The sequence below is a fragment of the Phaseolus vulgaris genome, chromosome 9 (assembly GCF_000499845.2).
Source record: "Phaseolus vulgaris cultivar G19833 chromosome 9, P. vulgaris v2.0, whole genome shotgun sequence".
NCBI lineage: Eukaryota > Viridiplantae > Streptophyta > Magnoliopsida > Fabales > Fabaceae > Phaseolus > Phaseolus vulgaris.
Window position 1 is genome coordinate 22,879,036 of NC_023751.2, and position 23,160 is coordinate 22,902,195.

The window sequence follows — 23,160 nt, forward strand, 5'->3', positions numbered from 1 at the left end:
TAAAAGGATTAAATTTCAAATTTAGGTTTTGTGAATAAAAATGTTTTTGAGAAAAAACTTCTCTGTATATTATTAATTAGATTTTCAGTAAAGACAGGTTATTATGAAATGGATGATTTCATAATTTCTGGTAAATTTGGTTTAAAGGTGTCACATAAACATTGATTGAGAGGGTAAAATTTTTGACCGTAATAGTGTATTAATTAAGTTCATTTTTCTAAGATAAATTATCATAGATTTATCTTATTGTGTTTTTGAAAGAAGAAAAAAAGTGCGTTATAGTCGGCGGAGAAGTACGCAACGTGGAAGTGGTTGAACATAATGAACCGAAATCCAGAGTAAAAGGCCAAAGAGCGATGCGCATGGTTGATGGGTTGTTCTCTCCACCACACAAACACCATGCCTTTGTCTTTCTCTCTCAATGTAAGTTCCCTTTCTCTCCCTCTACTAGAGTCTTATCAAACATTACTGCACATAAATTGGAAATTATGAGTAAACCAAGAACCAGAAACTGGACAAAATTGAAATAGAGAATCATTTTCCTAGTAATTTGATTCATTATTGCAAGAAGGGTTTTCTAGAAACATGGTTAATGATAATAGCCTTCCCTGTCATTCAAATTGTTACTCTATTGACTATATAGATACGGAAACAGTTATTGGTGTAACTAACAGTGTGTTTTCCTAATCTAAATATACAGTCTTTTGGGATTGTGAGGAAAGTGTTTGGGAGGCTTATAACAGGCAATTATGCTCCCCCTTGTATACAAGTTTCTTTTTCTGCACCCACACACAAACTTAGTTTTAGTAATTCCTCACAGTAGTGGCTTATTTGACTCACTATAGCATTGTGTTTCTGCACATTATTTCATCTTTATAGACATTGTTAAACCAATGGGTGGAAATTGGCACTTAGCAAGAAGAGGTCAAATACTTGTATCATTTAAAGGTGTGAGGCTTGTACACACAACGTGCCGAATCTCTGTCCCTAGGACCTTCCCAAGAAATGAAGAAAAGACCTTTTCTAATATCTCAAGGGATAAGAAGACAGTTCCAGAAGCAGATCCTCCCAGTATCAAAGATGTTCATCTTTTGTATGAATTTTTGGACCAGAGGTTAATCCGTCTTTTCCCCAGTTAGAAGTATATTAGATCCCTCCATGCATACTATATGTAATAAAAGTACTTTGATAGTTTTCATTTTGCAAATTTTAACAGTTCCCTAACTGAACTTCAATTTCAACATATAGTACCAAGCTCACGGTATTGACTGGAGCTGGAATCAGTACAGAGTGTGGCATCCCCGACTACAGAAGGTAGTCTGGCTCTTCTGTACTACTTTCTAACATCATGAAGTTACCTAAAATGTTTATTGGGCAAAAGTAAAACATTGTAGTTTTGCTCAGAATTGCTACTTGCTAGATTTTGTTATATGATATTGGAAATTATTTTCACTATTTTTAATATTTGGACCATGTAAATTTTGTAGATGTAGCATTAAGCATTCACTGATGGCAACATAAAAGGATTAAATTTTTTACTCACTTAGCTACTGATAGGACTCCTAGGCATCAACAAGATGCTTACGGGCCTAATATGAAATGCCAGAATATGGCTAGTCTACACTAGGAGAAAGAGAGTGCAGCCTGGTAGTAAATGCTTATGGGTCTAATATACTGAAAGATCCAGAATATGACAGGTCTACTCTCGGAGAAAGAGAGTGGGGTCCAGTAGTGAAGAGAAGGAGAGTTAGTTAGTGAAAGGGATGAGGTGGCATGAGGGATGTGTAGTGAGAAGTCAGTGTTTGAGGACAAAGGAGAGTGGGGAAAATGAGGCTGGATTATTGTCCGAAATCTATTAAGAGAGTATTCATCTCTCTGTGAGAAATCTATTATTTTCCTTTACTTGTTATTGTTCACTTCACTGATGGCAATTTATTATTTATTGCAGCCCCAATGGAGCTTATAGTTCTGGTTTCAAACCGATAACCCATCAGGTGATTTAAAGGCGTGCTCAATTAGATTATTGCAACATGATAGGGCCTAAATAATTTAGAAAAACATGGTCAATGGAAGAAGGAAAAAAGGGCTAAGTATAGGAAAACATAGGTCTTTTGCCTTGAGGTATCACGTTGCAGATGCTGCTTTAATGGCTTGGAGTTTCATATCATTTTCCAAATACATTAAATATTACTGTCCATGAAGGAAAAGGAAGAACACAATACCTGCAGTATGTCATTATCTTTGGTTTTGTTCTTTGAGAGAAAAAAAGGTTATTAGCCAAAAGAGTAGGGAAACTGAATACTATCTATCTACAGATAGAGAAAAAAGACTTCAAGTTCAACTGTTGATAAGTTATTAAGAATTTGGCGTTAGTGTATTCATGTGTGCATATTTAGATTTGAATGTTTATGGCAATGACTTTGATGAAGAATACTGAACTAAATTTGCATTCCAAAATAGTCATGACTCATGAAGTCCCTTCATCTTAATCTATGTGTTTAAGTTCTCCTTTCTTTTTGACATTACATAAAAGGAGTTTCTCCGTTCGAGTCGAGCTCGGAGGAGATATTGGGCAAGGAGCTATGCTGGATGGATACGATTTACAGCGGCACAACCATCTGCTGCCCATACTGCTTTGGCAACATTAGATAAAGCTGGCCGAATTGATTTTATGATTACCCAAAATGTTGATAGGTACCTTCTATAATTATAAATTTGGGTATTTGGAAAACATGAGATATTAAAAGCAAGCCTATCCTGGAATTTATCCGTACTTCGTTTGCAGGCTGCATCATCGTGCTGGTAGCAACCCATTAGAAATACATGGGACTGTATACACTGTAATTTGTATAGATTGTGGATATTCCTTTTGCCGGAGCTTATTTCAAGACCAGTTGAAAGCCCTTAATCCAAAGGTTAGAATTTGCAACTAATACAAAAAATTGTATTATCAATGAATAAAAGCTTAAGAAGTGGGTTTTATAATGAGAAAAATGCCATTGAAGTGGCTTTATGATTAAGTCCTGATACTTAAAAGATATAACCCTTTGTTCTAGGGATAAAGTATATTATCATGTTGAGAAATGTAACACTTAGATATAAGTCACAATGGCTCTGCTGTGTGTAAGCTCTATTTGACTGAAGGTCTTGATGGTTTCTTTGGATTGGTTTTGCTTGTGATAAAAAAATTGCCCTCTTTTATTCTCTTAAATAGTGGTGTGTAGGCCCCCAAATTTCTCTTACATATATATGAATTAATACATAAATAAAAATATTTTTTAATATTTTAGTATATTTTATAGATTTGACATCTCCAAAATTTTGTACACCTATAAAAGAATTTTGGCACCTCTAAAATATTTCCTAAAGATCTGCCACTGGTGACTTACCAAAAAATGGTTTATACTGTATAGATTTAGGATGGAATCTGATTGTGGAGAAGTAGTTTGAACCAAAAAGCTATGAAGCACAAAAACATCTCTTGGTTGAAGTGTCACTGTGTTGCACACATTCTTACTCTCCCCACCACATCTCCGACACTTCTAATTTAATTAGGTGTCCAGTTAAAATTGTTTTTGGTTGGCTTGGACACATTTACACAATTCATTCACTTGAGCCAACATTACTAAAAAAAAATCAGTTTTTATCTTTTAAAGAGTTTGCTTAAAATATAATATGAAGTATTAACAAAAATATGTTTCTTGCTTTTCTTTAGAAGGTTGTTTTAAAAAGGTGAACATACCATCAAATTAGATCTTTTGTTATGTTACTTGAACTTCATTTTGTTGGAGTCTCTCTTTCTATGTGGGGTATACAGTGTCCTCGTGGCTTATACTTTAGACATTTTTGTGTCAGAATGTTTGTGTCGTGTTGGATGTTTGTGTTAGAGTCCTTGCTTCATAGCTAAAGGTAGGGAGATAAGTATGGGAAAAACTAATATATCCTGTGAAAGATTCCTCATGGCGTGTGTAATAATACTGGCTGTTGAACCTCATTTTTAAGTAAGACTTGTACCCTTTGTTGCAGGCAGGCACTTCTAGAAATTCCTTTCTTAACTCCTAAAACTTCCTCAAATACTTGTTTTCTTAAATTCGTTAACACTACACATAAATAATGGATTATTTATTGAGGGGTTCATCTTGAATCTTGCAAGGATTACTAAACTGTATACTGTACAATTACAACAGAGTATATATTAGGCCAGTTAGTTGAGTTTTCTTACGAATTATGTTTTGCATGTTCAGATCATTTACATAATTTCTATTACGTGTGTCCGATGTGTCCCTTGTACTGAAACTGAAGCTCTGAAAGTAGGAGGACATAGCTTGCGGCATTACTGTGCATTTAATAGCAACAATATATTGCTTCATTTGATCATTGCTTTTATGCAGTAGTTGGAGTATTCATTTCACAAAACAATAAGACTGCATTCTTCTGTTCTGAGTTTCCCTTTTCTGATAAACCAGTGGGCAGAAGCAATTGATAACTTGGACAATGGAAACCCTGGATCAGATAAGAGCTTTGGCATGAAACAAAGACCTGATGGTGATATTGAGATTGATGAAAGATTTTGGGAGGAGGATTTTATAATCCCAACTTGTCATAAGTGCAATGGAGTTCTCAAACCTGATGTAAGCCATCCGGTTTCTTTCAGTTGAAATATTTGCCTGTGCCACATACTTTTCGCGGTACTTCATCCTGTTAGTATTGTTCAGAATTTCTGTTCTTTATTATCTAGTTGGTAACAAGTGGGGGCAAGAAGAGTATAAGAAATCTTAATTATTACTTTATAATTATAGATCTGATACCGTGAGCCGATGAGCACACCCTCTCTACTTGACATAGAGAAAAAAAATTACCATAAAGCATTGCACGATCTTGAACTGCAGTGAAGCCGACTAGACGATCTTTTGACTGCCAGTTCAGAATATATAAGGTGCCATAGGGACTGGAATTTGACACCCTCAAAACATAGAAAGAAATAGCTACCATAGTGGAAAAAGAAGTTCAGGAATTCAGGTACTGATATTATTGAATGCATAAAAGGGAAATACAGTGGAATGAAGTTCCATCTGTCTCTCCCGACAGAAGGCTAGTGTACTCTTTCCATAAAAAACTTAATGGGTCTCTCCAACATCCTTCTCTCCATGTTTGACACATTTCCCTCTCTATCTATCTATTCAACATTGTTTGTCAGACCTTTTCTATTTTTTCTAACATAAACTCTTCAAACATTGCCTGGCAGCTGATGTACTATCTCTCCATTAGTTAGAACCAAATTCTAATTTAAGGTCCTAACAGGGTTATAGAACATTTGTTTTATGCTCTCATTAGGTGCTATTCTTATTATCCTATCCTAGGCATCTAAACTTTTCCCCTTTGGCACCAAGGAATCAAGATTAGGGATGATAATGGGTCAGGACGATATGGGGCCGCTGCCAGCTGTCTAAAAGAATCTGTTCCACTGTCTGTTGTGTATCTATAGAAAAAAATACCTAGTTTTTTTTTATTTTAAATAAGATTATTCAAAAATAATTCTTTAAAATATAAACTCAAATAAAAATTTAACCTTAAAAGTATAATCTAAATAAAATTGCATCATAAAATATTAGTGCAAATAAATTTAATTTTTGAAAAAACAAATTCAAATAAGTTTTATCAAAAAGTATAAGTTTTAAAAAATTAATATTTTCAAAAACAACTTCAATTTTGTAAGTCTAAATAAAAAAAAGTATAGATATATGAAATCAAATTTTAAATAATTATTGAATTTTTAATATTTTTGTTACCAATAACTTTATTTTTGTCATTTGATTTTTTTTTTTTAATATCCAAATAACAGTCACTAAAGGATAGTGGTAATGGGGATATATGCAGGTTGGATCACATGATATTTATACTCGCACAAGCAAGTAATTAAAGTAATGATACTCATTATCCATAGACATTCATTAAAGATATCTATTTAATATTCATTTCATTACTGATTTTTCTAGCGAATATTTGAGAGAGCATATTTTTTTGTCATTCCCTGGACAAAATTCCATTTGATGACCATTTAAGTTGTGAATTATTTCTTGTAATTCTTTTTTATGTGACAAATCTTGATGTATTCTCAATGTATCTTATGTGATTATTTGATGCTATTCTGTTCCTATTGAATAAGCTATTATGTTCCTATTGAATAAGTTCATGGCTGTGTTATTCAATATATTACATGATTTAGCTGAAGGAACTGAATACAAGTGCATTTTGAAAACAAAAATGGATTATTCTATGGACACAGAAACTTGCTTAGTCAATCATGCATCTGAGAATGTGTGATCGTTTTGATTTGTGTCTTTTTACGCTGATGTCCTTTATGTTCTCATTGTTAATAATTATGAAGGTTGTCTTCTTTGGTGATAATGTTCCTAAGGACAGAGCTGATATGGCAATGGAAGCGTCCAGAAGATGTGATGCTTTTCTGGTACTTGGGTCGTCTGTGATGACCATGTCTGCTTTTCGACTTGTCAGGTAGATTCAAGTTTACAATGTCTCAGGGTCTTCTAGTTGTGTGTTGTGGTGTCTTTATTATCTAAATTCTAATATTTGTATACATAACATACTAATAATAATGATATTTGAAATGAAAAAACTATTTGTTGTAATTAGCTTTAAAACTCTAATTTAGAAAGAAGCTTTTGTTCCCCATTTTGTTTGAAGCAGTGAAGTTTTTTTCGTTTTCTTGTGATGCATTGAATGGCTGCATGTGACATAACAGGGCAGCTCACGAGGCTGGTGCTGCTACTGCAATTGTGAACGTAGGTATGACGCGTGCTGATGATTTTGTGCCCTTGAAAATCAATGCACGATTGGGTGAGGTATGGATTGAGTTGATCTTCACTGTTTATACTAAATAGTGTTGCTCTACTGCCTCAAATCTTACAAGTTTTGCATTGTTGCAGATCCTGCCAAGAGTACTTGACATGGGATCTATAAGCATACCTGCTGTTTAATGATGCTAGATGAAAACATGTATCAAGTTATCCACTACCACAACTTTCTTATACACTGTTGTTGTTCAGGTAAAGTCTAAACGCTGCCACACTCTCCAGTGGACATCTCTTAACTCTTTCTTCAAATTCTGTTTATGCCAGTTTTCACCATAACTCCCCAAAAATTAAAATGCACTGAGTGAAGCATTTTCAACTTCAGAAATAATATGAAGTGGTGCGTGCAGAGGATAAATGCATGTGCAGATGATTGTTGTAACTCGTCATTCTATAGAAATGATTTTATGTGATGTATTTTGCTTTGATTAACTTTCATTGATTAAATGCTTCAAGCTCAGAAAGAGTTGCGTTCTCATAAGTGACTTGGTGCAAAATTGCTCCAATTTCATTAACTTACATTGTATTTTATCATTTTTGCCGTCTAAATGATATTGGTAAGGAATTCAATAATATGTAATTGATATTTTTGTTCTCTTTGTCATATTAAAATTATATCAGATGTGAACTGGCCCTGACATATTAAAAATACGTCAAACATAGTCACAATTAACAGCACCATAAAATCACTAAAAGAAACTTACCCATTAAAATTATAATCACTTCTACTTTGAATAATTTCGTCAGTGTGGTATTTTCCACTTGTTTACAACATTCATCGTACAGTACTCGCTCAACTTTGGAAGCTCAATGCATGACAGACTTAATGCAAATTGACAATTATAAATTCGTTCTCTTATAGCACGTTGATTTAGACCAATATTAACTAATGAAAATGCAATATTAAATTAAAAAAATGTTGCAGAACCTTTTTGACACCTCCCATTAAGATTTTAAAAGTTTTTTTATAATAGACATCTAATGATGGGAATATATTAAATTTTCATGTCACAAAAATTGTTCAAAAGTTTGGAAGAAGAAATTGCTTAAAATGTTAAACTACTCACATACATTTTTCTGAAATATAAAATAAATTATATCCATTATTTAAGACAATTAATACCACAAAATACTTTAATTTAATAATCAATTAGGGTTTCTTCACTGAACCTTGCAGTAATTAATTTTTATTCTTTTGAACGGCAAAGATTATGTAGGCAACTATAAGAGTTAGAGAAGAATGTTAAAATTCTTCTAACCTATTTGATTAAATACAAAGGAGAAAATAATTTTTAATTTAAGCCCAAAATGCCCTTGAAATTTAAAAAAAATGTCAAATAAATGACGTTATAAGATCACATCCGGATTATAATTGTAAAATGTTTCAATGAGTGTGTTTTTCCCATTTTAAGGGAACTTTCAAGATTTGTTCCCATTCTTCCCTTTTTTTCCTTCTTCACAATTCCCTGTTTCAAACAAAGTTAATGGAGACGGATAGTAGAGTGGTAGTAGAGCATATAGTTAACCACTAGCATATAACTGTTCACTTTATAGGCATCATTAAATAAAGTTTGAAATCCAAAACCTACCATAAAACCTACAATAGCAGTACCAGTTTAGGAAAGATTTGATTGGTATACATCACATCACCCTTCATGTCGTCCTAATAATCCAAAAAACTATATTAACATAATCATTTTGTAGATTAGTAAGTACACGCGGTGCCCATTTCCTAAGAATTCTCACTGACTGCTTTGTCAATTTCTTCAACATGAGTGCGCAGCACATTCCACTGCATTCGAGAAAGAAAATGAATCATTGGTCGCTAGCTTAAAAATCGTTTGTTCAAAAAATTTAGGACAAGAAAGTGTAGATTGATGATATGCATAGAAAAAAGAACTTGTAACCATGCAACATCCAAATGATTCCAAGATATACCTGATCCATAGTCAATGAGATACCTGTAAACAAATTTAAAGATGTTAAGTGTAACCCACATTTATAAATCATCAAGCCAACAAACATTATCTCTCATGCGGTTTAAAATAAAAGGATAAATATCAAATACCAATGAGCTCTATCAAGAACCAAATTTTCATTGAAGACAAATAGTAGATAACAAAATCTATTTGTTCACTACTTGAAACCAACTACAATCTTAGTACATTCTAAAAAAACTTCCCAGGATCTAAGGATGCCTCAATTACAATGCATAAGCATGATCTTGGAAACAAATGGATAGCATAAATCAGGACCTTCGAAAAGTCAATCAGGTCAAAATCAAATTTCCAATATAAAATCATAGATACTGATCTAGGATATCAGTACATATCAACCAACAACAAAAATGCTATGACAGGATAGCAAATAGCAGAGTAGTCATTATTCTGCTTAAAAATTATTAATTATGTACAAGTAAATACTAAAAAATACTCTGTTTCTACTACTCAAAATACACAACAATTATAATAAACAACATAAATACATGTCCAAACAAAATGTAGCAGGAAAACACGGGAATGTAGCAGAAACAGAAAAGAAAGCATGTAGGCAGGAAGAGAAGAGAAATCCCCATCATTATTTCTTACCTACGATAATTATGTAAAAGTTCAGTTTGTACCTACACCTTAACAACATATTTCCCATGAGCCAATAAATGATATGGTAACTGGTAAGTATATTTCCAATTCATTCATCGAAACAACTTCCAGATTCTTAAACAAACTCAGACTGAATGTTCATAGATTTACTCAATTTATTTATACCAACAGAAAGTTCAAAATCAGAAAAATTAATTCAGTTTTCATGTTATCATAAACTTAATTGCTTGCTAAAATCATACATTACAATGAGCTAGAGTTTCCTTTACTCACAAGATGAAAAGCTTTTATTAGAAAAGAGTCTATGAGAATTTTCAAGAGCCACGTTGTTTGTAATAATGGATAGGGATAACCAGTAGCTAACAACAAATTATACACTCACGAATCAAAGTCCAACAAAACCGACATCAGAAAAGTAAATCTCAAAGAGGTGGCCTGATATCTCACGGAACGAGTTTATCCTCGATCTTATCAATAATACATTACAAATAAGAACTGCACATATCATCAGCCAGAACATATCATCACATTCATCAGTTTTAACTACATTCTCAAAAAAAAGAATGAGCCATCCTACAAGAGACCTAGGGTATGAGATAGCATTACTTCAATCCATCCAGTAAAATACATTTAAACCACTGGAAAATTAATCCAAAACCCTTCATATTCCTCAAACAACGCACCCACTGAACTAAAATAAACTCACAAACCAATATAAGAAAATTAAGTAAAAAATCAAGGTACCGAATAATTTCAAAAAAAAAGTCACCAGAATCTAACCTTTCTTGCCAGGCATTTTCTTGCCATCCTTGAGGTAAAACTCGCGAATGTCAACTACAATCCTGCCTTGCCAGTTCCTCACAGAAACCCTCCTGTTCTTGGAAATCTACATTTAACCAGAATAAAATAGTAAATAAACGGTAAAATGAAATTTAAAAAAAAAAAGAAGAAAAAAGAGTAAACCCTAGTATAGTGGAGTAATGAACCTCGCAGACGACAATAGAGTCAGATTCGTCGTCGGAATCTCTCTTTAGTGTCTTTTTGGGCGGCGCGTGGCCTTCAGAGTCAGCATCGGAAGCACCGTCTTCGTCTCTCCTCTTCGCCTTCCCAGACATTTCTGGAATCTTCTTTTCTGCTTCTGATGGAATGAAATTTTATAGAAAACGAAAATTTATAGAAAATGAAAGAATGAGAGAAAGATAAGAAAAAAATTGAAACCTAAAATAGCTTTTGGCGCCCAAACTTCACTCCAATTCAAGAGTCACACTATTCTATGACTAACTTCATTCTCAGTCCTGCGTTCCAAATTTCCTCAGAATTTATATCTTTTTTTTATCAGAATTTAAAATACTAAATTGTTTAATGAACAAATTATTGCATAAACTATAATATAATAGTAACAATTCACATTTTTATTACATAGTAATAATTATTAAAAAAAACAAATCGATTTTCTTCTAATATCATCTCATGTTATTACTACATATTATAATAATGCATACAAGCTTTTTTTACAAAATATGTATTTTCTATGAGTTTTATTAACCAGTTTCTTAAATGTATTTTAATAAAAATTATTAATCAACTATTTTTTAATAGAAATCTCTAATGACAAAGGAAATATTAAATAAAATGTGAAACCAGTATTTTATATTTTTTAATAATTTTTAGTCAATGAAAACTATGTTAAAAAGAATATGTATTTTAAAGTGTACTTAATTATTAATTTGGCCACTAACTTTCACTTTTTTTTTATTTTTTTCACTTCAATTTATTACATCTCCGGTAAAAACATCTCCGGTAAAAGTCATTCTTAGTAACTTGCTTCCATAGGTCTTATAATGGATCCATATTTCTACATTTTTTATACAAATTAATTATTTTTTATATAAAACATAAAAATATGAAATAGCAATAATATTAAAATTTTAATTTATTTCTTATTCATAAGTAAAAGTTAAATCATAGAGAAAATAATTGTTGTTTTAATAAATAACAAAATTTACGATCAAGTAAGTAAATTATAAATAATTTATAAATATTTTTGTCCCTGACTAATTTTAGTTATTTTAATAACAAAATTGTAATGAAATTTATTAAAATAAACAATACTTTGAATATAGTATTTTTTTTAATAATATTATTTCAAAAACTAAAAAAGTTAAAATTATTATAAAAAAAAATAACTTGTCTTATCTTCAATAAACTCGTGGGTTGAGAAGCTGTTTAATTTATTATAAATCTTTTAACATGATAATTCTTATGGATAAGAAAATAAAATATATGTCATCGAATTTGTTTGGTGAATTTATCTTCTAGGAATATTCATTTCAAGTATGCAACAAAATTGAGAGAATAATTAAAAACTTCATATAACACCCTAATTAAGAGAAAATAATGTAAAAAATTATTAAGAGTTGAAATGTGATGAAGCTTGCAGTGAGGGATAAAAAGCTTATAGTTTTAAGCATAAGGTGAACACATGTTTTTTTGTGACCTTATCACAAGTAAAGGCTATTCAACCCACTTTGGTATTGCTGAATCTGCATGTTGGTTTTTCCATCATGAGATTCAAATCATGAGAAAATGTTTGGATAAACATAGGTGGGATGATCTTAATTCCTCTATTTTGCTTTTCATTTATTTTTTGTGATTTTCAACTTTTCTTTCTTGTGTTTTTTTTTTGCAGTTATTTTATTTTCTTTTGGTTGTAATCAAAATATGTAATTTCATTTTCTTATACAAAGATTATTTCACTTTCCTTTTTTCCTTTTTTTTCAATAGATTTGTTTTCTATTTTTCTCTTTTATAAACCTTAATTTTGTCTCAACTGTAAAAGAGTGCAAGAATTCTAAGATGGTATCAGAAGTTTAATGTATATCTCTAATCTTTTCTTTTTTTTCTTATTTTGTTTCAGGATAGTTTCATAATTAAAAGTCTTGGTAATCTAATGTATTTTCTTGCCTTTTAGGTTGTTGAGTAACAAAGGCATACACTTATCTCAAAAAAAAACATAAATTGGATCTTCCCAATCAAATAGGGATACTTGCTTCTACACTGATTACCACCCCATTAATTTTTTCAACAAGATTTCTCCAACAATGGAGAACCTTATCAAAGATCCTGCATCTTATAAAAGACTTATGGAGAAAATTATTTACTTCATTAATGAAAGACGAAATATAGCATATGTCTTCCATTATCTTAATCAATTTGTTATTGCACATCATAAAGAAACAATTTTTTCAAGAAATTTTTCATGATGCAAACAGTTAAGTAAAGCTTAAAGACTTGTAATTCTAACTATACAACCCTAATAGTATTATTTATTGTGATAACTTGTCTACCATAAAAATTGCATCTAATCAAATGTTTCATGAGAACACTAACCATATAGAAATAGACTTCCACGTTATGAAAGAAAAATTGCAAAAAAGTTTGGTGAAATTCCTTATGATTTGTTCCAATAAGCAACTTATCTACATCACCAAAACCTTGTCACCTTCTACTTTTTACTTTATGTGCTCCAAGTTTAGAATGTTAATATATATTATTAGAAGGAGGCTCTTTAAAATACAAATACCTTGATTCTAAACCTAAACTTGTTTTTCAAATAAATTTCTCTTTTATTATTTTTTTGACTTTATAAGCAGTTGCTTTCTTTCCTTTTGATCATAATTAAAATATCTATTTATTTATTGTTAAAAAGTATTAATTAATAGTGACTTGAAGATAATGATCAAAATTGATCAAGAGCTCAGATAATAAATGCTTAATTTTATAATATATTTGATGATAAAATAATATGTATTAATTGTTTATTTAAACGTGTATTTTAGAGAAAGAAAAAATATATTCACCCTATATATTTACTTAAAGGTTTCTTGAAAACACTTTAAGAAAAATTTTAGTAGATCTTAATTTATTATCATTTATCATAATTTATTATCATTGGTTAAGTACTTAATTATATTTTATAATAATTAATTACCTTGTAATTGATTTAAAAAACATAACATAAGTTTTATCAAATTTTGTTTTATATAAATTATTTCAGTGTTCTCAATAAAGAATAATCACTTTTCATATTAATCATTACATTCTTTCATAAAACACTACAAATAATTTAAAATTATATAATTGAATATATGATATGATATCTTCAACTATTCCAAGATGAAGATTTGAAAATGTACATATAATATGATATGACATCCTCTATTTTTTTCAGGGGTTGTTTTGAGTGATGTTATGATGCTTGATTTTAATAATTTTATTCTTTAAACTTGCTTTCAAAGAGTTATTTTTTTTATGGTTTCTTCATATAATTTTTAGCAGACTACAGTCAAAATTATATATATATATTATGATTTTATTATTTATCATACATCCTTCTTTATATGGATTGCACGGGAGAAATTATCACATCTATTTATTTAAATATAATATGTAATTGATTTTTCTTTTCTTTTCTTTTATCTTTTTCTAACATAATAATATCATAATCAAATCTTGTTTACTTATTAAGATAATTGTTACAAATAACTTACTAATTATATTTTTATTTAATTTTTGTTTTATCAACTTGGATAATTGTTTGGTATGATCTCAGTTAAATGTTTCTTTATTTTAATTTTATTAATCAGGATAATTGTTAGTTATAATATATACTATTAGTTGATATATTTTTATAAGAATAAGAAAGTGAGTTAAGCTGATCTACGCTTAGCCATTACCACTCCCCAAAATTATCTAATTCACCAAAAATAAAGAAAAAAATTATCAATTTAAAGAATCCTAGTTCCTGGTCATTCTAAATCAATTTCCTAATTATATATGATGAAACTGCAATCTTTCATATTTGAAAGGAAATAACTTGAAAATAGTAACATTTCATGTTTCATACGAATGGTATGAATTAATATCAGACTAAAATAAATATAATAAAAGAGGCGTTTGACAAATAATTTATCATTAAAGTGCATAAGCATTTTAATTATATTATGATGAAGGAAATATATTTTAATATAATATATAAATTATATTATAATTAACTTCCTTAATAAATTAATATTTTTAAACCTATAACTTAAATTTAAAATTGATAATAAATAATTTATATAATATTACTTTTACCTTATATTAAATTAAAAAAATACTAAATATCAATCGAAGAATAAAGATAAATCCAAAGAGATAAGAAGAAAAATATGATATCTTCATAACGGACTAAATCTATATATATCTATATCTATATATATAACAATTGAGGGAGCACAATCAGGTCTGTTTAGACACGTGTCACAACCTCAAATTTTTGGAAAAAAAAATTCAAAAACATTTTTTACCACAAAGGGAATTGTTTCCACGTGTCACTCTCAGGGCACATCATTGTGGCTCTCTAAATGCACGTAGCACATAAAAAAATTAACCACGTCTCCCACCCCATATTCACCTTTTCACTCTGACTCTCTGCATTCTCTCTCTCAGACTCTCTGCACACCACGTCTCTCACTCTCTTCATTCCCTCCACACACTAAATCCTTACTATCTCCATTCCCTCCAAAACTCTGAGCTTTCTCTCTTCTACTTTCCCCTTCTCTTTCACCGATTTGGCAACTGCACACCTTCTGCTCATTGTCTTACCACCACTACAAATCTCTTCTTTAAGGTATTTTTCACTTGGCGCGATTTTTGAATTTTGAAATTTTGAAATGGTTATCAAGATTGTTTTTGAGAATATATAGGCGCAAAGACCCATTCATATCTCATTTCCTCTTTTCATTTGTCGAAGAACAGGTGATTCTTTAATCATTTCTTTTCATTTTTGTTGGGTTTTGATGTATTTTTTATTTGCAAATGATGATTTTTTATTCTATGTTTCTTATGCTTTTCGTTGTTCTTGGGTTTTCTCATTAAAGTTTCAAACTTTGATCTGCTCCGAACATAAAAGATGATACTTTTATCATTTCTTTCAATTTTTTGGTGCATTTATTAGGAATTAATTGATAATTGGAATTGAAACTGAAATCTCTTTATTAGAAAAACTGTACTGATACAATATAAGCAATGCTATTTATAGTTGTTAAAAACAGAATGAATTAAAAACATTCTATAATAGAAATATCTAGCTTTAAGTTTTGGGTAGTTAGAGTTAACAACCTAACTCTTCTATTTAGCTTATTTCAACACTCTTCCTTAAGCTAAATTCTGCAACACTTCTAACTCCTAACCACTCTCTTAGTTCTTCAAATCTGTCTAATCTAAGTGGTTTGGTGAAAATATCAGCCACTTGCTCCTTGGTGTTGCAATGCTTCACTTCTAGCTTTCCTTTTCCAACTTGTTCCCTTAAGAAATGGAACTTGGTCTCTATGTGTTTACTCCTCCCATGTGAAATTAGATTCTTTGCAAGGTTGATGGCTGATTGGTTGTCAACACAAAGTTGCACAGGCTTCCCATGATCCAGCTTCAAATCATCAAGCACAAACTCAAGGCAAACACATTGACAAGCTGCCTCTGCTGTGGCTATATACTCTGCCTTACAAGATGAGAGAGCAACTACAGTTTGCTTCTTAGAACACCAAGAAATTGGTGCTTTCAGATATTTGAAAAAATATCCATAGGTGCTCTTCCTTCCCACTTTATCACCACACCAATCTGAATCACTCCAAGCCTCCAAACAGTCTTAAACTTCATTCAAGTTTACTGAGTAAGTCATACCCTGTTATCTCCTTAAGATACCTCAATATGTGCTTTGTTGTTGCCATATGAGGGGCTCTTGGATTACACATGAATTTGCTTATTAGTCCAACTGCATAGCTTATGTCAGGCCTGCTGTTGTAGATGAACCTCAAACTTCCAACAATCTGTTTAAACAAAGTACTATCTACTGCAATCTCCTCCAAGGCTTCTGTCAGTTTCAAATTTCCAGCAGCAGGCACCCTAGCTCCATTGCATTAATTCATATTGAATCTGTTGAGCACTTCAATAATGTACTTCCTTTGATGCAGGATAATACCTTGATCTATGTATACAAATTCCATACCCAGAAAATAGCTAAGCATTCCCAAATCTGTCATTTCAAAAACAACCTTCAATCTATTTTTGAATTGTTCAATCTCTGTCATTGAACTCCCTGTGATTAACAAATCATCCACATATAGACATACATAGATTAAGCTTTGACTTTGTGACTCTCTTACATACACTCCATATTCTACTGAACACTTTGTGAAGCCTAGCTTGAGCAAAAACGAATCTATCAGTTTGTTTCATACTCTAAGAGCTTGTTTGAGTCCATAAAGTGTTTTCTTAAGTTTGAACACTTTGTGGCTGGCATCCTTTGCTTCAAAACCTGGTGGCTGAGTCACATAAACCTCCTCTTCTAAAATTCCATTCAAGAATGCAAATTTAACATCCATTTGATAGATTTTCCAGTTTCTAGAACTGGCCACAACAATCACCAATCTAATGGTTTCCAATCTGGCCACTGGTGCATAGACTTCAGTGTAGTGTATTCCATGTTTCTGCATAAAACCCTTAGCAATTAATCTTGCTTTATGCTTGGCTATGCTGCCATCAGACTTGAGTTTTATCTTGAAAACCCATTTGACATCAATTGGTCTTTTTCCCTTTGGCAAAGCCACTAATTCCCAGGTTTCATTTCTCTCTAGTGATTCCAGCTCTTCAATCGTTGCACTCTTCCACTTTCTATCAACTATTGCCTCCTTCCAAGTGATTGGCTTAATGTCTGCCACAAATGCTAAGTGAACCAACTCTCCTTCATCAGTGATCAAATTATCACTGTAAACTTCATGACCTGTTAATCTAGAAGAAGGAAATCTTTGCCTTTGTGATCTTCTAGATTCTGGCTCAACTATATTTTCATGTTCTTCATCTTGTTGTTGTCCACTGTCTTCTAAAAAACAATGAATCTGTTTTACATATTTACTCCAATTCCAGGATGCATTCTCATCTACAACAACATCTCTGCTGATGAGAATTTGCTGGTTTACTGGATTGAACAACCTGTAAGCACATGTTGGATGATATCCAATTAAGATAAGAGCTTCACTCTTATCTTCCAACTTCTTTCTCTTCTCATCTGGAATATGCTTATAGCACAAGGAACCAAATATTTCAAATGACTAACAGTTGGTTTATGTCCAGACCAAACTGTTTATGGTACAGCTGCCTCCAATTTTTTTGTAGGACACCTATTGAGAATATAGGTTGCAGTGGTGATAGCCTCTCCCCAAAAGCTATGAGGCAACCTCTTGCCTTTGAGCATGCACCTTGCCATATCAAGCAAAGTTCTATTTCTTCTCTCTGTAATTCCATTATGTTGTGTGTAAGGAGCTGTAACTTCATGTTCAATTCCTTTTGTAGCACAAAATTCTTCCAGCTCTTTGGAATTGAACTCTCCACCTCCATCAGTTCTGAAAATGGTTAAGGCATAGCCTGATTCCCTTTCAACCTTAGCACAAAAATTTACAAATCTTCCAAACACCTCACCTTTCTCCTTTAATAGGTAAATCCATATTTTTCTAGTAAATTCATCCATAAAAGTAAGAAAATACCTATTACCTCCAAGTGAATTACTATCAAGAGGGCCACATACATCTGAATATACAACCTCCAAAGGCTTCTTTGCTCTTTGCAGTACTGATTTCTTGAAATTCTTTCTTGATTGCTTCCCAAATAGGCAACCTTCACAAGTCTTATGAGATAGGTTGATTGGTGGCAACCCTGTGACCATTTGTTTACTGCTCAGTTTGTTCAAACTCTTGAAATTCAAATGGCCAAATCTGTAGTGCCACACCAGATTTGTTTCCTCCTTATTCCCAATTGAAGACAAGCATTGTGCAATTGATGTATTAAGGTTAGTCTTAAAAGTCCTATTTTTACACAAAGGTGCCTTAAGAACTAACCTTGATTTCTGATCATAGATCTTGATAGAATTATGCTCCATTGACATTTTGAATCCCTTTTCCAGTAGTTGGCCTAAGCTGAGAAGATTATTCTTCATTGATGGCACATATAGGACATCATTCATAGAACCAACTCTTCCATCTTTACAAGTGAATCTGACCTTACCAATTCCTTCAGCAGAGATCATACTATTATATGCAAATCTCACACTGTTTTTGACATTAGAATCAAAATCAATAATCCATTCCCGGTTGCCAGTCATATGATTGGAACAGCCTGTGTCTAAGTACCAACTTGAAGCATCTTCATCCTGATTTGTAGTGGCCATTAATAACACTTGATCTAAATCATAATGTTCATCTTCTTGAGCTAGATGTGCCTCATCTTTCTTGAAAAATTTTCCAGTGTTGTTACTGTTATCAGCTCCCCAACATTCAGCTGCAAAATGACCATACTTTCCACAATTATAACACTGCAGTTTTCTTTTATCCTGGAATTTCTTGGATCCATGATCTTGACTCCCTCTACCAGCAGCCAATTTCTGCTTCTACACACTATTTTGACTATGGTTCTAACTGCTTGAAGCAGGCCAATCACTTGATTGACCTCCTCTTCCTCTTCCTCTTCCTTTCTTTTTCCAGCCACTTCTTCCTCTACCTCTGCCAGCAGTTTGAGCCTGGAAAACTTGCTCTACTACCTTTTCTTTACCTTTTCTTGAAAGTAACCGTTGCTCATGTGCTTCAAGAGAATTTTGGAGTTCTTCTACTGTCATTTCATCAAGTTCCTTAGATTCTTCAATTGCCACTACAATGTGATAAAAAAACAAGAGTCAAAGTTCTAAGAATCTTCTCAACCACCTTTGAATCAGGCAACTACTCATCACAGTCTCGCATGGAATTTGCAATTGCTTGGATTTTACCAAAGTAATCACACACTGATTTTTGATCAGTCATGGACAACAATTCAAATGTCTTTTGAGTGATTGAAGCCTCACCTTCTTATCCCTACCAGTATTTCCATAGGTCTATTCCAGTATGTCCCAAATATGTTTGGCAGATTCAGCTTTTGAGATTTTCTGAAAAATGGCAGCTGAGACACACTGATGCAGTAACATTCGTGCCTTGCAATCAATCTTTTTATTTTCTTTTGATTGCTTCTCAGACTTTTTCTTTTGCTCCTCTGTTTCAAGCTTGGTTGAATCTTGAAATCCAATCTTGACAGCTTCTTCTAATTCTTGAAAACCAAGAATGGCTTCCATCTCCACAATCCAATCATCATAATCCTTCCCATCAAACACTGGAAGACTCCTTGGAACCACACCAAATGCAGCCATGACATTTATCACCTACAGCAGTCAACCTCCAATTCTTGGCTTGCAAAACAACAGATCCTCCTCTACTTAAAGTTCCAGCCGCAGTATTACCCTCACTGCCAGGAAACCACACAAGTCCCCTCCCTATGCTATTGATACCAATCTGTTGGGAATTAATTGATAATTGGAATTGAAACTGAAATCTCTTTATTAGAAAAACTGTACTGATACAATACAAGCAATGCTATTTATAGCTGTTAAAAACATAATGAATTAAAAACATTCTGATAACAGAAATATCTAGCTTTAAGTTTTGGGTAGTTAGAGTTAACAACCTAACTCTTCTATTTAGCTTATTTCAACAACATTTTCTACCGTTTTATTTATGTTCGTGGTTCTATGTTTCTTATGTTTTTCACTGTTCTTAGGATTTCTCATTAAAGTTTCGAACTTTGATCTGCTCCGAACACAAAAGGTGAGACTTTTATTATTTCTTTCAATTTTTGGGGCATTTTCTGCCGTTTTATTTATGTTTGTGGTTCTATGTTTCTTATGCTTTTCGTTATTCTTGGGGTTCCTCATTAAAGTTTCGAACTTTGATATGCTCCGAACATAAAAGGTGAGACTTTTATCATTTCTTAAATTTTGTTGGTGCATTTTCTGCCGTTTTATTTATGTTTGTGGTTTTATGTTTCTTATGCTTTTCGCTGTTCTTGGGGTTTCTCATTAAAGTTTCGAACTTTGATCTGCTCCGAACATAAAAGGTGAAACTTTTATCATTTCTTAAATTTTGTTGGTGCATTTTCTGTCATTTTATTTATGTTTGTGGTTTTATGTTTCTTATGTTTTTCGCTGTTCTTAGGGTTTCTCATTAAAGTTTCGAACTTTGGTATGCTCCGAACACAAAAACTGAGACTTTTATCATTTCTTTCAATTTTTGAGACTCTTATCTGTTTAGTGTTTCTTGCATTTAGTTTTTATGTTCATTAAGTTCATCTCATTAATGTTCTTTTTTTGCAATCTAATATTCCTTTTTTCTTCATCTAATTTGTTCATTTGATCCAACTTTGAAAGTTTATTTTGTTAGAGTCTGTTTATGTTTTCATCACTAATTACGTGTAATGATGGTTTATTGTTCATCACTCCCTATGTATTCATTAAGTCTTACTGCTAAGTGTCATCTCACAACATTTTTTTAGAGTTGGGCCTTATAATATCACTCCATTTTTCTGACCTTAGTAATATATTATATAACTTAACAAAATGTTCTATTTGCAGGTAAGCAGAAGCAAACGTGCATGTGTATTTCTTTGATGAAAAAGACAAATTATTAAAGTGTTGCTTATAGGAATAAAATTAATTACATTCCTTTTAGGAATTTATTATTTAATAGTGCACAATTTAAATTTAATGTAATTTCTATTTTTTTTCTTTGTTATTTTAACTTTAATACGCATTGTATTTTATATTTTACGATGTTTACCTTCTTCATTTTCTTCTTAAAATTTTTTGGTAACTAATTCATAGTATTTTTTTTAAACCATAAATTAAATCACAAAAAAATAATAATGACAAATTTATTGGCTTTGATTTTTATTTCATATGATTTTATGAACAAAATATAAATTATAATATTAAAAAATTAATGAATAAAATGAAATAATATTGGTAATTAAATGGAAACTTAACATGAGTTATACAATAAATTACTAATTTAAAAAAGGTGTTTATATATTTTTATTAATGTCAATTGAATTCTTAAAAACTTTGTTTTTCTTTCTAACATTTTCAAAATCCTAAATAAATAAAAATCCTGAAAATTGTAATATCATTTTTAAACCAAAATTTGATTCAAAATTCTAAATATATTCATATCCTAAATTATTTAATGTCATTCTTGAGTAAAAATCTAAAATTAATAAAATTTCTATGTTTTTCAAAATCATAACTAAATACAAATCCTAAAGTGTTTTATTTTCTACTTAAATAAAAATCTAAAAGAAATAAAATTTATAAAATTTTCAAAATCTAAATTATTTAATTTTCTACATAAATAAAAATCCAAAACAAATTATATTCCAATCTTATTCAAAATCATAAATAAATACATACCTAAATTATTTAATATCATACCTAAATAAAAATTTGAAATAAATGAAATTCATAAATTATTCAAAATCTTAAATAAATACAAATCTAAGTTATTTAAAGAAATTTTTTCAATAAATACAATTTCTAAATTATTCAACCTTCTAAATATACAAATTCTAAATTATTGAATATTCTACTTAAATAAAAATGTGAAATAAATAAAATTTCTAAATTATTCAAAATCCTAAATAAAATGTGAAATAAGATTGTTTTTTAAGCAAGGGTTAACATAACAAATAATGAAATTCGGGTTATACGAATTTTAAGATGAATCATTTTTTACATAACTGTGTTATACATACACAATTATATATATATATGAATTATATTTTTATACAAAAAAAAATAAAAGAAAACGCGTCAAATAAATCAACAAAATTTGTGGGATGAAATAATTTTAAGTTAAATAACTTCAAATAAGACAATAAGATTGTTTTTGAACCAGATGTTCACATAACAAATATTTGGGTTATCCGAATTTTAGGATGAGTCATTTTTACATAACTGTTTATTGTTACTTACTTTTCTCAAAAAAAATTTCAGTTTGTTCTACTTGAATTATTTATTTATGTCCATGGATTGTTTAGATTAATTTTAGTATGTTTAAGTTTTTTTATTTATTCGCATATGGTAATGATTGTTTCTTATATATTTTTAATTTTTAATTTTTTTGTTGTCATTTAAAATTGCATTTATTTATATTTAATTATATAAATTATATTATTATTTATAATAGGAAGGGAAAACGTGTCAATTAAATAAAAAAAAGTTAAGCGGGATGAAAGAATTTTTGTAGGTTAAATGATTTAAAAAAAAAACGATAAAATTATTTTTGAAGTAGAGACTAACATACAAAATAATTAAATTCAAGTTACTCGCCTTTTAGGATGAATCATTGTTTTACATGACGGTTTATTATTACTTTCTCAAGATTTGTGTTAGTTTGTTGATACTTGAACAATTTATTTATTTATGTGCATTATTTATATTTATGCATTGTTTATATTAATTTTAGTATGTTTAATTGTTTATTTATTCGTATATGCTAATGTTTATTTCTTATATATTAATATTTGATTTGTATCTTTTATTTTCTTATTCACATTTACATTTACATTTATATATATACATATTTAATTATATAAATTATATTTTTATACAAAATAGTGAAGAAATTGCGCCAAATAAATCAATGAAACTTCGAGTGGGATGAAAAAATTTATGTATGTTAAATGACTTCAAAGAAAGCGATAAAATTATTTGTGAAGTAGGTGTTAACATACTAAATTATTAA

General features: G+C 30.7%; 2 protein-coding genes across 12 annotated transcripts; one reads left to right on the forward strand and one right to left on the reverse strand.

Moving 5' to 3' along the window:
• The first annotated feature begins 229 nt into the window (after window positions 1–229).
• LOC137821421 (NAD-dependent protein deacylase SRT2) lies at window positions 230–7,468 on the forward strand. Of its 6 annotated transcripts, none has more exons than XR_011082794.1 (12): window positions 230–423; window positions 701–743; window positions 880–1,114; window positions 1,249–1,314; window positions 1,949–1,994; window positions 2,534–2,694; window positions 2,786–2,915; window positions 4,467–4,631; window positions 6,389–6,516; window positions 6,764–6,863; window positions 6,948–7,067; window positions 7,140–7,468. XR_011082794.1 is itself a non-coding variant. In XM_068626009.1 (11 exons), exons 1-11 carry the CDS (start codon window positions 370–372, stop codon window positions 6,996–6,998), a joined length of 1,179 nt encoding a protein of 392 aa, XP_068482110.1. In that variant the 5' UTR covers window positions 230–369; the 3' UTR covers window positions 6,999–7,468. The 6 variants fall into 6 exon arrangements, 2 of the variants coding, with proteins under 2 accessions (XP_068482110.1, XP_068482109.1); XR_011082796.1 differs by having other exon boundaries at window positions 251–423; window positions 7,198–7,468; XR_011082793.1 differs by lacking the exon at window positions 701–743.
• A 913-nt stretch (window positions 7,469–8,381) lies between these two features.
• LOC137821482 (RNA polymerase II transcriptional coactivator KIWI-like) lies at window positions 8,382–10,814 on the reverse strand. Of its 6 annotated transcripts, none has more exons than XM_068626087.1 (5): window positions 10,691–10,814; window positions 10,459–10,610; window positions 10,253–10,358; window positions 8,811–8,833; window positions 8,382–8,664 (listed from the first exon to the last, which is right to left on the reverse strand). In XM_068626087.1, exons 2-5 carry the CDS (start codon window positions 10,585–10,587, stop codon window positions 8,605–8,607), a joined length of 318 nt encoding a protein of 105 aa, XP_068482188.1. In that variant the 5' UTR covers window positions 10,588–10,610; window positions 10,691–10,814; the 3' UTR covers window positions 8,382–8,604. The 6 variants fall into 6 exon arrangements, with proteins under 6 accessions (XP_068482188.1, XP_068482189.1, XP_068482190.1 ...); XM_068626088.1 differs by having other exon boundaries at window positions 10,459–10,607; window positions 10,691–10,791; XM_068626089.1 differs by having other exon boundaries at window positions 10,459–10,604; window positions 10,691–10,789.
• Between the last annotated feature and the right edge of the window lie 12,346 nt (window positions 10,815–23,160).